This window comes from Aplidium turbinatum, chromosome 12 (genome assembly GCF_918807975.1).
Source record: "Aplidium turbinatum chromosome 12, kaAplTurb1.1, whole genome shotgun sequence".
In the NCBI taxonomy this organism is placed as follows: domain Eukaryota; kingdom Metazoa; phylum Chordata; class Ascidiacea; order Aplousobranchia; family Polyclinidae; genus Aplidium; species Aplidium turbinatum.
This window is the reverse complement of record NC_137483.1, coordinates 18759281-18773721: the sequence shown is the minus strand read 5'-3', so window position 1 is coordinate 18773721 and position 14441 is coordinate 18759281. Positions and strand designations below refer to the sequence as shown.

The following is a 14441-nucleotide window of genomic DNA, read 5'->3' as shown; positions in this document are numbered from 1 at the left end:
GCCCAGACGTCTACGTATGGGCCAGCCCAGTAGCCACATGACCTGTTGTATGCTTTACACTAGTAGCAAAAGTAGACGTTTTTGCATTTCGTAGCCAAACGTTTGAGGACGTTGAAACAATGGAAGAAAAAAGAAAGCTCTCAGGGAATCACACAGTGACAAGTCTACGACGTTAGCACAACTGTCTTGACCTAAGTTGTTGAAACAAGAGAATTTTAAACACCTTTAAATATCTTCTTTTAATTGCAAATTAAAGGTTGTTTACATATAGAATGAACACAGAAACAAATGTTGATATAGAATGAACACTAGGGTGTTTCATTTTTTCACCATTTTTGAAATTCAAAATGCCTGGGGTCCCATCTGGTGGTATTTGGGGAAAAAATTTTACACTCCAAATTTTTTTCAATTATGACGTCATATTGAGGTGGTCCACGAGGTTTGAAATTTTTGGGCCTCAAAATCTCGAAATTTGGCCGTATCTCCGGAACCGCTGATCATAGATCGACAAAATTAGTATCAAAATGCGCAGAAGGGTCGGTTTCCTATACCTGATGTAGAGAACATTAAGGTCTATCTGCTTCAGAAAAAAAGTTATTTCAAAAAATCTGATTTTCGGTCTTTTTTCGCCCGATGAACAGAGATCAGGTGATCAAGATGAAAGTTTTTCTGTATTTTTCTACTCTTGGAAGCTGTTATTGCGTAAGAATAGTTGGTGTTAAGGTTTCAGTACTGGGCTTGTCTAGTCTTGCTATCTGGTTAAGCAAAGCCCCGTCTTGCATTGCTCCCGGACTCTTCTTGGCGCCGTCCACAAAAGAAATGACATGAGAAAGATATATTTCGTTTATGTGGAACATGCATTAAAGGGTATGAATATCATGACCAACTTTATCATTAAAATAATTGACCAGTCGAGTATTGACTCCGGACTTTTTTCCTGTGTTGAGAGCAGTCGTATCAGCCATGACTGAATATACTTGGGATAGGTGAACTCTGCAAGCCTCGTGGATGATGGTGCCAAAAATCAGTTCTGCAGTGACCGACACACTTTTGGGAAAAGATTTAACAGCAAGCACACTTTCGTGCTTCATGCCATTATCATCAACAAGTTGGCTCAAGAAAACGTATCGATCTATTTTATCGACAACGCGCCCATCGTAACATAACTGCATGGCAGAAGCTGAGTTGAGAAGGTTCTCACTTTCCATCAGAGATTTTTCTCTCGTTTTTTGTCGTTGGCGGTATACTTAGGTGATGCAGCATTGCAGCATGGAAGGTGATGCAGCATTGTAGCCACTTGATCTTTTCCAAGAACCGACCTCATAAGATCTGACTGCTGGCGTACCAAAGTCATCCTATGATCAGCAAGTACATAACTTCTATCATTTATTGAAAAAGAATGTACTTTCTTGTACACTTTTTCCTAACAGCTGGTTTCAGAGGCTCGTATTCCTTATCATGTTCCCAGTTCATATCACCATCAGAGTCGCTTTCGCTACTGTGTAGACATCTAACTACTTCATTTCTCTTTCTCTGTTTCAAACATAGTAGTGCCGATGCTTTGGCAGATTGTATGCCAGAAGTGCTAGGTTTTTCTGTTTGCTAAGCACTGGAAGACCAGCTTTGTTCCACATGCCAGCTACATCTTTCAGCAGTTCATCTTTCAAATCTTTAAAATGGGGTATTTTCTTCAAAAAAATAGGATTAGCTTCGGCTACTTTCTTCCTCAAGTAAAAATAGTGACTGACTATATCTGAATTAAGGGGAAGCACATTTCTCCAATTCCTTGAAGTTTGGCATCGACTTACTAATACTTGACCTTAATGCCATAATGACACTTAATCTAAAGCAGGTGAGCACTGAGCAGCATAACTCTTCCTCAACGGTTACATTAACTTATAATAGTAATACCTTCAAATTACCATTTCATCTCTTGCAGAACGAACAAGGACTATTATTACGCAATAGCAGCTTCTAAGGTGGAAAAATACAGCAAAACTTCTTATCTTGATCACCTGATCTCTGTTCATCAGGAGAAAATAGACCGAAAATCAGATTTTTTGAAGTAACTTTTTTTCTGAAGCACATAGACCTTAATATTCGCTACATCGGGTATAGAAAATCGACCCTTCTGCGCATTTTGAAACTAGTTTTGTCGATCTATGATGAGTGGTTTCGGAGATACGGCCAAATTTCGAGATTTTGAGGCCTAAAAATTTCAAACCTCATGGACCACTTCAATATGACGTCATAATTGAAAAATATTTGAGGTGTAAACTTTTTACCCCAAATACCACCAGATGGGACCCCAGGCATTTTGAATTTCAAAAATGGTGAAAAAATGAAACACCCTAATGAACACAGAAACAAATGTTGATATAGAATGAACACACAAACAAACAGTAACAGTATTTATGTTTAACAGTATTTAACAGTATTAATAATTCACAAAGTTTTATTTCTGTCTTTTTTGACTTTTAATTTTTCTGTCTTTTTTTGCGATTTCCGTCTCTGTCTCTGGCATTCACAAAGTTTTATTTCTGTCTTTTTTAACTTTTAATTTTTCTGTCTTTTTTTGCGATTTCCGTCTCTGTCTCTGGCATTCACAAACCATTTGCCGAGAGACAATTCCAATGCCTTCCTAGTGGATGAGCTTGTCTGTGCATTCATTTTTACAGCTCCTGCAATTAAGTAAAATCATAAGCTATTCAACAGTGGTTTTAATTGTAATTAAGACTTAAAAGGCATGCAAAGTTACATGGCCAAGATTGAGAAAAGTATTGTAGCCTATTAAAAGTACAAGCTACTTAAAAAGTGTATGTAATTCTTCAGGTATATTGAAATATTAAAATGTGACTAAATTACAATCGCAGAATAATCCATTGAAGCCCTTCTTGGTGCTAAAAGCTTGGCCAACGCAATTTTGGAGCAGCAATTCAAAAATTAGAACTTTTCTTAGTCACAAATACTGCATGTAAAAATCTTCGAATATCAGTGGTGTAATTCAAACGATGACGGCTTAAAGGACAAGATATTTTAATTGGTAAGCATATGTTCAATAACCTGTCTGGTTATACCTAAGTGCTTTGAAAAATGGCACTGAATTTCGGTCCTGCATTCCACATTAATGAGTTCGAAATTATGGTTGCGCCGCTATATGGCTGGCTGGAATTTTCAACCATTTAAGGGGCAAGAATAAATAATACATTAAGTATGATTGATATGAATCACACAGATTACTATTAAGTCTAAATTAGTTACCAAGAAATTATACTGCCTTGCAATTATTGAATGTTTGATATGAGTCATAACATACCATAGAGAATATCCATTAGCACACTTTCGCTAAATGACCGTTTCCCGTTCCTACCGAACACATTCAAGAGAAGGGCGACATCATTTTTAAGCAAAAAACTCATTGTCCTTCTCACAAACTCGTCCAGAGTGCGTCCCTCAATGTCTCGAAGTACATTGCCCTGCAAGACATCATGATTAGAAAATGTATTATTCACTGTACACTTACATATATAAAGTATGGCTTGCAGTTCTAGAATAGCGCTACGTCGCTTTGTAACATGTGTTTATGTTAAATGCAAATAAAAGTATGATGCAATATGGGCTACTAGGTTACCTCCTGATGTTAAAGATGATACCTAGCTTTTTATTACCGACGTTTCGTCAGTCAACACGACTGACTTTATCAAGGGGCTCAGTCGTGCTGACTGACGAAACGTCGGTAATAAAAAGCTAGGTATCATCTTTAACACCAGGAGGTAACCTAGTAGCCCATAGTCACCAGAAGAATACAAGTTACTTTAATTATCAAATGCCTGGTGAAAAGTTTCACTCCGTTTTTCCTATATTTTTACATTGCAAAAAAACAAAAACTCACAAATATTTGCTGAAGATCAACTGCAGTGCGCGATTTTTCTTCTAATTGATCCAAGTCATTCAAAGACGATAGAGGCAAATTGAGGTCATGCGGCAGTTTTTCAGCAGAGGATGAACTCCTCATGTTGACACGAACCAATGATGACAGCACTTTCACATTCTGGTCTATCTCACAAACTTTTTTGATCAGTCTCTCCATTGCCACTCTCTCGACTAATACTGTTTGAGGACGCTCTAAAAAACAGGAGTAAAAAATATCTATATATTTGTTTTCGCTAAACATCGTTAAAAAACATTATTTAAGGGAGTGGATTTTTGTAATTAATCTTGCCATTAATGGCAATGCAATTGATTGAGTTTCGCTTTTAGCAGCATGATCGTTGCTTACTTTACAAGGTAGATTTAAACGATCTGTCTTAGCCTGATGCTGCGAGTTTGCTGTGGCAATAGTAAGTTGCGCTAGCTTTCGGAACACAGTTCCCTAGTCAGGGTCCACGTCTTTTAGGCGCTGACAGTTAGGCGCTGGTCTAATAGGCGCGCACACTGTGGCGTCTGGATATTTAGGTGCGGAGCACTGTGGCGCCCGGTCATTTAGGTGCGGAGCACTGTGGCGCCCGGTCATTTAGGTGCTATTTCTAGTAAAGTCTGTAGATTGTATCAGCTTGGCAGGGAGGGGCGTAGGGCAATGCTTTTCACACAAAATATTACATTCAACAGGAAAATATATTGTTTTGTTAATGCATGTGCGTTGTTGGTCATGGCTTCAGTGAGTGAAGCTGCTTAAACCGGCAATGCTTTTTCACACAAAACGTTATATTAAACAGAAAAATATATGGGTGAAGCTGCTTGAACCGGCAATGCTTTTCACACAAAATGTTATATTGAAGAGAAAAATATGTCATGGCTTCCGTGAGTGAAGCTGCTTAAACCGGCAATGATTTTCACATAAAATGTTATATTGAACAGAAAAATATGTTGTTTTTTTAATGCGCTTGTTCAGCATTTATTTGTTGTTAGTCCAGGTTTGCGTCGGCGAAAGCTTTATCTATAAATTATTCAAGTTTCCAAACATATGAGTTCACTTTTAGTTAGGTCAAATAATAACTACAGTAAACATCAGTAAAAAGTGTACCGTAGCCTGTATTCAAGCAGGGGTAGGCTTTAGTGAAGAGTAACTTAGTTTTCCGTCAAAACCCCGACTAGGTTTAATAAACGCGCGAAGTATGCTTGCAACTTGTAGCCAGGGTGTAGCCTATATGCCCTGTAGAAATGTATTCATGTGAACAGTAGTAGAGCGTCTTACGCGTTCTCGTCTCATGGCCAATCTATCCCAAACAGAAGTATTTGTGAAAGATAACAGAAGTAAAGTTCCATCTGGCTGCAACTTGTGTTCAGGATGCATTGCAAATGTCCTGTAGAGATGTGCTAATATCAAGAGTAGTAGAGCGTTTTCCCGCACCTCATCTCCACACGATCTATCCGTCTCAAGTAGAAGTAATTATTAAAGGTAACAGACTGCACAAAGCTGCACCTTTAAACCGGCAACTTCTACTCCAGAAGTACGTGTCCTGTGGAGATCAGGTGGTCTACTGCTCTAATTGCCCTGCATATAAGCCGATGTTGGATCTGAGCACTTCATTTGCACCAAAAAACAATCTACAGACTTTACTAGAAATAGCACCTAAATGACCGGGCGCCACAGTGCTCCGCACCTAAATATCCAGACGCCACACTGTGCGCGCCTATTAGACCAGCGCCTAACTGTCAGCGCTTAAAAGACTTGCTCCCCCTAGTCATGTGCTATGATGAATGTTTATGTTCCCTAGTCATGTGCTATCATCATAGCACATGACTAGGGAACTGTGTTCCGAAAGCTAGCGCAACTTACTATTGCCACAGCAAACTCGCAGCATCAGGCTAAGACAGATCGTTTAAATCTACCTTGTGAAGTAATTAATGGCAATGTTTAGAATCAAATTTCAGTTTAACCAAAATGTCGATGTAATATTTGCTTTATTTAAAGGAGTACCAAACATTGAACAATATAAACACATGTTCACAATTCAACGATTATTTGTGAAATGCTTTGCAATTTCAATGTGTCTAACTAAGCTATAGGCACCACATACATTCGCATTAAACTTAACGTTGTCAATTTAATTGAGTTCACAGGATAATGTGCATTTCGCAACTACTTTGATAACCTAAAAAATATACTTAATACATCTATAAAAATAATGAAGTATCACCTATTGCTTCTTCTTCATAGGGCTCCATAGGAAAATCCAAAGTTGTAGGCCTACTGGTTGTACCAGAGGCATCAGGCTCAACAGTACTATAGGTACTGTCAACAAAAATTGATCCAATTGGTGAATCCCCCAACCGCGAATTTTTTTTTTGAAGCACGAAATGTTTTTCATCACCCACTCTTTAATTCTGAAGATATATTTTTTTGGTGGTAATCCACTTCTAGCTAGTTGCGTCTACCTTACAAAACAATTTATTTCAGGCGAAAACTCCATCAACTTCGGATAGACGGAACAAAAGCGTCACATGGGGGAAGCATTTTCGAGGAAGAATTCTCAATGCGTAAATGCGCACTTGGGGAAATTCGTGGATAATAAGTTTTTTTCAATTGCACGTTTATTTCGTAATAAATTTGCTTCCATTTGACATGGTTAGCTCCTGCATACCTACTGATTATTTTCACATAGTTTCATTTGAAAAAAAGAACAAACCTTGGCGTAATGGATCCCGAAAACGATGTTGGTCTGTAGGAAAATATGCATAAATTATCGCGGATCCGCAATTTTCCTAATTCTTATTTATTTAGTGAAAAAATATCAATCCAAAGATTTTAAAGACTTGAGAACACAATAGCAGAGATAACGTTACTCATCAATTGATTGATTGAATGTTTATCCTCGGACTGGGAAAGCTTCTTGCAGAGCTTAATCCTGGCAGTTTCGCATACTTGTAGAGGCTTTGAATCACTGACACAGGCCCGGTCACCGAGATTGGCAGAGAGAAGTTTCCGATTGTTGAAGTCATGTTGCTGGGAATTATTCCATCCAGTAGTTGCCGCTGAATGGAGAGAAGCCGTGAACGTGCGTTGCTCAAGCGCACATCCCGAGAGTCGAACCAGCACCGCTTGATCTTGAAGCTTCTTCGTTCCAGAAGTCACGCGCTAACCAACAGAGCTATCGGGCGGACGCCACTACACAACGCAACAGTGGAAAAAAGAAATTTATTAAAGAAATTAAAATGAACAACACAGCATAAGAAAAACAATCAATCAAAAACAATCAAGCAATCAATCAAAAACGGTGTCCGACGTTTTCTTCGTAAACAGTTCTTCGTAAAGTTAATTCTTTGTAAAACAATTCTTCCCAAAGCATTTATTCGTGCATGCAATGGAGATTTGATGTTTACGAAGAAATGCTTTACGAAAAATTCTTTTACGGACGAATAATTGCTTACGAAGAATTGCTTTACGAAGAATTGTTTACGAAGAATTCGCCTATAACCATAAAAAACAATCAATCATAACTTAACAAAAAAGAAAACAACCCGTCACGCAGAGGAATTAAAATGATTTGAGAAATTCTTCAAACATTTTGACTCGCTCTGCGTGACGAGTGCGGGCGAGACGTAGGATGGCATCGTGGTTGCGGCATCGCCATTTGTTGCCTTTAAGAGGCAGCATGGACGCGACAGATATCACGTCGCATGCTGGGTAAATGGTTATGTCCGGTTCCAAATGATCCGGGAGGTTGATATAAATGCCCGGACTGCCCGCCACGTCTTTAACGCAGCAGTGCACTTGTAGCTTCGACAACGGCCCTCCTTCATCTGCAAGGAAGCGCCTGCATACTCTTCCTATGTAGAGGATTTCTTTTCCTCTATGCAAGAACATGCAGGCACACCAAGAGCGAATGATGTCAGCTTCCACGTTAGGAGGGCCCAGTGCTTGCCAGCAAGCCTCTAACTCGCCAGAAACTGATGTCGGTGCAGAGGAAGTTACGGCTTCAAATTCGTCTGCACCTTTCACAGCTTTGAGCGCTTAGCCAGTTTAGGCCTGGGTTGCGACAAAGATTTAATTTTTGTTAGGTATTCCTCGTCGGAAATGACTGCAGCAGCAAAGTCAATTTTTCGCCGCATGACTTTAGGCTTGGACTTAAAGGGTCTGACTTTGTCCATGATTGTCTTCTCGAAGCTAGAAGACAAATCTATGGACTGGCTTGATGTTGTTGGCTCATCAATTGGGGTGGAGGAACACGTAGAGTTGTCAGGAACAATTGTCCAACCAAGCACCCATTTGTTGCCTAAACCTGGGCTAGCTCTAGGCATTGGACCGACATTCATATAATGAGGGTTGGCATCTGGTGTTATTTGTTCTGGAGGCGCTGGCACCTGTTGCTTTCGTGGAGTTATCTCGCAGGTTGCCATCTCTTGCATGTCTTCTTGCTTACCTTCAGCAACCCACCTCTTGTATCTGGACAGCATGCGAGTATCCAGTCGATGGTCTGGGTATTTGTTTCTATTGACTGGGAAAATCCCAGTTGAAACAAAACCGCTTTTAACATTGTGTAGCGTCAGACACTCATACCAGATAGAGGCAAGCTCATCAACAAAGTCGGCCTTTGTTAATGAAATGCGGCTGCCTGAGATGCCTGACCGCGCACTCAAGAGTGATGCCCACTTCCTCTTCAACGGCCCAAAACAGGAAACGTCCAATGGTTGAAGGACATCTGTTACATGCGGGGGGAATTTGAGGATGGTAATGTCCTCATCTATGGCCGTCTGGATAACTTTGATGGAAACATGACTCATATGTCCATCCAGAAGAAGTAACAGAGGTCGTTGGGTCACTCGTTTACAGAATGATTCAAACCAGGCATGGAAAATATCAGATGTCATCCATCCCGTCTCGTTGACTGCGTACTGAAATCCTGGATGGGATACAGAACCTGAAATTAATAAAACATACATAGCTTACCTGTTACCAACAACTGCTAAATTGACTTGTTAAATGCAATATATATGTTACATATAAACAACATAAAAACATTTACCTTTCCACGTGTTTTGGAGGTTCTTGCCTTGAAAGACGATCAAGGGTGGAAAAGCCTCACCGGCAGCGCTGCAAGAAGCTAACACGGTTGTGTTGGCACGACCAGGACCGGAGGTGACCTTGAAGGAGACCTTGCCACGAGCTCCCACAACTCGACAACTGGACGGATCACTGGGAAAGCCGGTTTCATCACAATTCCAAATTTGTGATGCAACAAGTTTCTTAGAATTGACCACATCTTCCAGAAGATCAAAAAAATCAAAGATTAGAAATGGATTAGATGTGGCCCCCTTCCTTGCTTTGCTGATGATGTTTGCTTTCTTCAGTGATAGATTATTTCTCTGCATGAACTTTTCTAACCAGTGTCGACCTGGCCGATTGTTCTTAAATAATGTTGTGATGTTATTGCAGTCCAAATGGGACTGGACCATATCCAAGAATTCATCCACACTTGGGCTGAATCCACAGTTGCACAAGACGGAGAGGCAAACACTCATAGAGTTTTCAAGCGCTGGATCTAACACCTGCTTCCGGCCCGATGTTCCATCTGCTTCTGCTTCCCCTCTTGCTTTTCTCCTAGACCTGAGGGTGCTCTCAGGTATGCTGTAGCGAAGAGCAGCACTCCGGAGGGAAGTGGAGCTGCTCCGCAATTCCTGCAGTGCTTTTTCCATGTCGGCTTCGCTCCAACTACATTTATACATATTTCACATGCAAGTCTATCACTCTGTCATATATTCAATTGCTTATTTCCTGGAAATATAAAAAATAACTGTTATAATACGGTAATTCCTTATCTGGCAACACTATTGAGGCTATTATCACACGATAAAATGTAAATGCAACCACAGCCTATATTAATATACTTGCCTATTTCAAACATGTACATACTATGTACCTGTTACTGACAAATAAACCATTGATTGATTGATATTTATGTGTAAATTTGCCTCCGACTCTGAACAGCTCCACACTAGCCTGTATATGTATAATATATACTGTATATAATACATGTTTAAATAAGTTTCTAAACATCTGCATCCTAGGCAAAGACTACTCTTCATTACACTTCCTCACTTTTTCTATGACCTGATCAAAACGGATATATTTATATAGTCAGGAAGAACAGCTCATACGACGAAGAAGAAAACGGATATGACAAAAGCAGGGTTGCCAGGTCCACTTATGGAAAAAATGCCAAACAACTAAACAAAAAATGCCAAATGACCTAGAAAAAATGCCAAATAGGCAAATCGGAGCAAAATCAAAGGTTTCTTCATCAATAAATAATGGAATTGGTAAAAAATGGGTAAAACTGCAAAAAAGCTCAGCCTACACTTGCTGCTATTGCACAACCTAGCTATCTTCATTCTTGAGAGTACCGTATTCTTCAGAAAAACAATTTTGAAAAAATGCCTAACAGGATTTTTTTCATGCCAAACAACATAAAAAAATTTCAAATTTATGAAATTTGGCATTACAAATGCCAACCTGGCATCCCTGGAAAAAAGCATGGTCGCTATTGCGCAGTGGTAAAATTGCTCTAACCGCGCTTCTTGCTATCGCTATGTAGTGGTTGCTGTTTCGAACTTTATTTGCCGCAAGGTGGTAGAGTATTCTTTTCTGATTTCATTAATCTTTCAATGGTCATTGTAGGTTCACTAGAAGAGATTTAACAGCAAAGTTAGTGCAGACGGTCAGAAAGTTTTAATTTTATTAGGGAAAGGGTTTTGGGACTAGGCCAAACATTTGCTGATTGCTAAAATCTGAAAAGCGGTTTTGGCCTAATTTTTAGTGCAGAAATAGGGATAGCAATCTTCTTGCCTGTGCCATTTCAGTTTTTGAGTTTGAACAAATATTAGCCTGTTTATTTTGAAATTCGTGATTGGGGTAATTTTACCAAAAATTCGCGGTTGGGGGATTCACCAGAACAGCCAGGCTTAGGTGTGCTGCAAGTAGCTAATGGTGGCAAAGGGACTTCCTTTATCCTTCCATCACAATCGCTACCGCTAGAGCTGCTACTGACCCACCTTTTTCGCTTTACTTTCCTGAAAAGAACAACACGTTTATACAATATAGTCTTGGAGTATTTATGAATATGTAATGCGATTATAACGGCTCTTGATGACATTGGTACAAGAGCTTCTACATTATTAAACAGAAACCAAACATTAACAATACATATTGTAATGGGTTTTTACAGTATTAGTATTCAGAGCTTATCATCTCAGTGTTGGATGTTGTGTAAATTTGCAAAACATTATCATAATTAACTACCCCGCAAAGGCATTGAATGGTGTAGCGGATAAGGCACTCGCGTTACAATCATACAATTCTGGTTCGACTACCAGAATAAGCTAGTTGTTGACAACACTGCTCACCCCTACTCAAGGTGTAACAAATTGGGTGGGAATAGTTGCTGAAGCCTTATGCTGCAAAGTATATGCAGTACCTATTATACACATACCTTTTCCTAGATGAGTGTGACTCCGTTTCATAATTAGTATTTATATCAGATGTGTCTTCAGCCAAATTAAGCTTCTCCACAGCTCGTTGATAAGATTCTAACCCAAACAATACATTATTGGCTTTGCGGATGAGTTAAAACATAGCATTGTACAAAAATATTTCAACAAAATATTGTATATGTACATGCAATTATTTTCAAATTTAAAAAAAAAATACATGAGGCATTCCATTATAATTCAACAAATCCAAATAACCACTAAGTCTTCAATTTTGATGACTAAAGCATATGTTATAGCATGTGAAAAATGCATCTCGGCAAAAAAAAAATTTGAAAATTGGACAAGCGGTTTTCGAGATATCGCGTTCTGAAGTTTTGTGGTTGTCACTAGGTGGCGCTGTTGATGTGCCCAATGTTTTTTGATTTTAGGGTTATATTTGAGGTAGAAAGTCGGTTGAAGTGTCTATTCCACCATTTTTCATGATGCAGAATTCAAAAATGATGTCAATTTTAGTCTACAAGAATTATATAGCTAAGGAGTTGTGTGGCATTTAAGAAAAATAAGGTGACCAAATGCCAACCCCTAAATTTCCATGTGGGCAACAAGATATCCCCAAAAATGTTTTTGTTCTTTAAAGTTTCTTGCATATACTTCATGATAATATACTGTTTATTTGTGAGACTTTTGTCCTTTTGTCACAATGCAACCTTTTATCAAAGACTTGCATGAGAAGTTATATGATCTATTAATGCAATATTTGAATGATGCGTGCTTATGCTGTCACAATAACAAATTACAGATTTCCCCAAAAAACTTTTTTTGTTGTGAGAATTGCCCGAGAAAACCAGCCCTTGTTTCAAAATTGTAGGCAAATTTTGTTCTCCCGGGCAATTTTCACAATGAAAAAAAGTTTTTTGGGGAAATCTGTAATTTGTTATTGTGACATCATAAGCAAGCATCATTCAAATATTGCATTAATAGATCTTTGATATAAGGTTGCATTGTGCAAAAAAGACAAAAGTCTCATAAAAAAATGTTATACTATCATGAAGTATATGCAAGAAACTTTGAAGAACAAAAATTTTTTTTGGGATATCTTGTTGCCCACATGACAATTTGAGGGTTGGCATTTGGTCCCCCAAATTTTTTAAAATGCCCCATAACTCCTTAGCTAATGATTTTAGACTAAAATTGAGACCATTTTTGAAATCTGCATCATGAAAAATGGTGGAATAGACACTTCAACCAACTTTCTACCCCAAATATAACCCTAAAATCAAAAAACATTGGGAACATCAACAGCGCCACCTAGTGACAACAACAAAATTTCAAAACGCAATATCTTAAAAACCGCTTGTCCGATTTTCAAAACTTTTTTTTTGCCCAAGTTCAAATTTTTAAAACAACAAAATATATCAAAACCAACACCTTTTGAAACCTAGTGGTTATATATATTTCTTTTTAAAATTTGTTGAATTATAATGGAATGCCTCACATTAAAGTTATTCTAATCTTATCAATTAAAAAATTGTCCTATTGAGGCCAGGGTAGTTAGTCATTTTAGCATCAGCAAATTTCACATAGCCTAGGGCAGTTATTGTACCCGCAATGTTGAAAAATTAGAATAATATACCATACAAAACCACAAGAAGTACTACATAAGTCGTTATTGACATTATCTATAGAACTGAGTGATGCTACCAAGTCGGACACACAAATACGGTGTGAACAAAACCACTTCGGACCAGGCATAATGAAGGCTTTTGCTTGAAAAGAGAAAAAAAGTGACCGTATAATGACGTATTGACGGTCAAATAGTGTTTCAGATTCAAAGACCGGCGCCGGTCAAATAGCCACTGCCCATAATGAAGGTTGACAACCAAAATAGATTACCGTACTACCGGTACCTAATAACAAAGTGAGTGCATTATAGCCTATTATAATTACATCATAATTATACATTTGAGTAAACACATTTTCCACATTAAAATACTTATTATACTAGCTTTTCCCAATATCCGTACTTTAAAAGTATCCCAATCACCTTGAGCATCAGCAAGTTTTTTTTACAAGAATGGTAATGCGTCTGTATTCATTTGAACCAGAAGGTGGCCAGTAGCATTCATCCTCTTCAGAATTTAACCACCCAACTGGCACAACAGCAAGCTGTTTAGAATCAATGAACTCCACAACAGAATACACATTGGTCATATTAAGCCACAAGCAACACAATAAAATCTCCTCAATAAAAATAGATTGAACCTAAAGAATATCCAAAATGACAAAACGATGGTTTGCAGAAAGAAATTATGATACATAGGCTATGGGTTTTGTGGCCGTGCTAACTACTGATATATAGCCTACTACATAATTTTTCATTCAGGCACGTTTTAAACCTTTCAAGGTTTTGCCACCTTTTCCCGTTCGTTAACGTGCTGGTAGGTCTACTGTATATCGATTTTTGTAGTTAGTATCTTTTTCGTCCCGGACGCGTTAATGACGAAAAATAAAATGTTTGATTAATGTTTGATTGATATTTTACAAAATTGGTATCAGTGTGTGAATTTGTAAACACACAAGCAGATCTTGCAATATCAAACTTTATCAAATGTAAGCCAACGAAATGTAAGCCTACCAGTACGGTACCGTACCATAAGGTAGGCTACGCTACCTACTTTAGTCTACTTTAAACACTTTTAACATTCATTTGTGTGTATTCTTTAACGTATCTACGCTAAATATCTCAAATTTGGTTATCATTGGGTGTAACCAGACAAAAAGCTCGCTGTCAACTTTGAAAAGCACTACAAACACATTGAAGCAGCCAAACAAAAAATAGGTGGGGCTACTTTGAACACTGCCAAACTTATGCACACCAACATAGCGGTAAATCGCTAAAAAAATACTAGATAGGAAAAGAAAACACTAGATCTAGTGGAAAAACACTAGGAGTAGCACTTTTGTCATACAGTACTTCACTAATTCTTAACTCTGGTCTCTGAAGCCTCGTG

The 14441-nt window shown here is 38.4% G+C and overlaps 2 protein-coding genes and 1 long non-coding RNA gene across 3 annotated transcripts; all 3 read right to left on the bottom strand.

The window, feature by feature from the left end:
• Nucleotides 1-220: 220 nt before the first annotated feature.
• LOC145781037 (uncharacterized) lies at nucleotides 221-6988 on the bottom strand. Its single transcript, XM_082592746.1, has 4 exons — nucleotides 6141-6988; nucleotides 3893-4125; nucleotides 3317-3476; nucleotides 221-2681 (listed from the first exon to the last, which is right to left on the bottom strand). Exons 1-4 carry the CDS (start codon nucleotides 6166-6168, stop codon nucleotides 2557-2559), a joined length of 546 nt encoding a protein of 181 aa, XP_082448872.1. The 5' UTR covers nucleotides 6169-6988; the 3' UTR covers nucleotides 221-2556.
• A 135-nt stretch (nucleotides 6989-7123) lies between these two features.
• Nucleotides 7124-9761, bottom strand: LOC145781036 (uncharacterized). The gene is made up of 2 exons (XM_082592745.1): nucleotides 8967-9761; nucleotides 7124-8861 (listed from the first exon to the last, which is right to left on the bottom strand). Exons 1-2 carry the CDS (start codon nucleotides 9664-9666, stop codon nucleotides 7939-7941), a joined length of 1623 nt encoding a protein of 540 aa, XP_082448871.1. The 5' UTR covers nucleotides 9667-9761; the 3' UTR covers nucleotides 7124-7938.
• A 170-nt stretch (nucleotides 9762-9931) lies between these two features.
• On the bottom strand, nucleotides 9932-13615 carry LOC145781432 (uncharacterized). The gene is made up of 3 exons (XR_014290740.1): nucleotides 13475-13615; nucleotides 11430-11526; nucleotides 9932-11010 (listed from the first exon to the last, which is right to left on the bottom strand). It is a non-coding gene; the product is annotated as an uncharacterized LOC145781432 (long non-coding RNA).
• Between the last annotated feature and the right edge of the window lie 826 nt (nucleotides 13616-14441).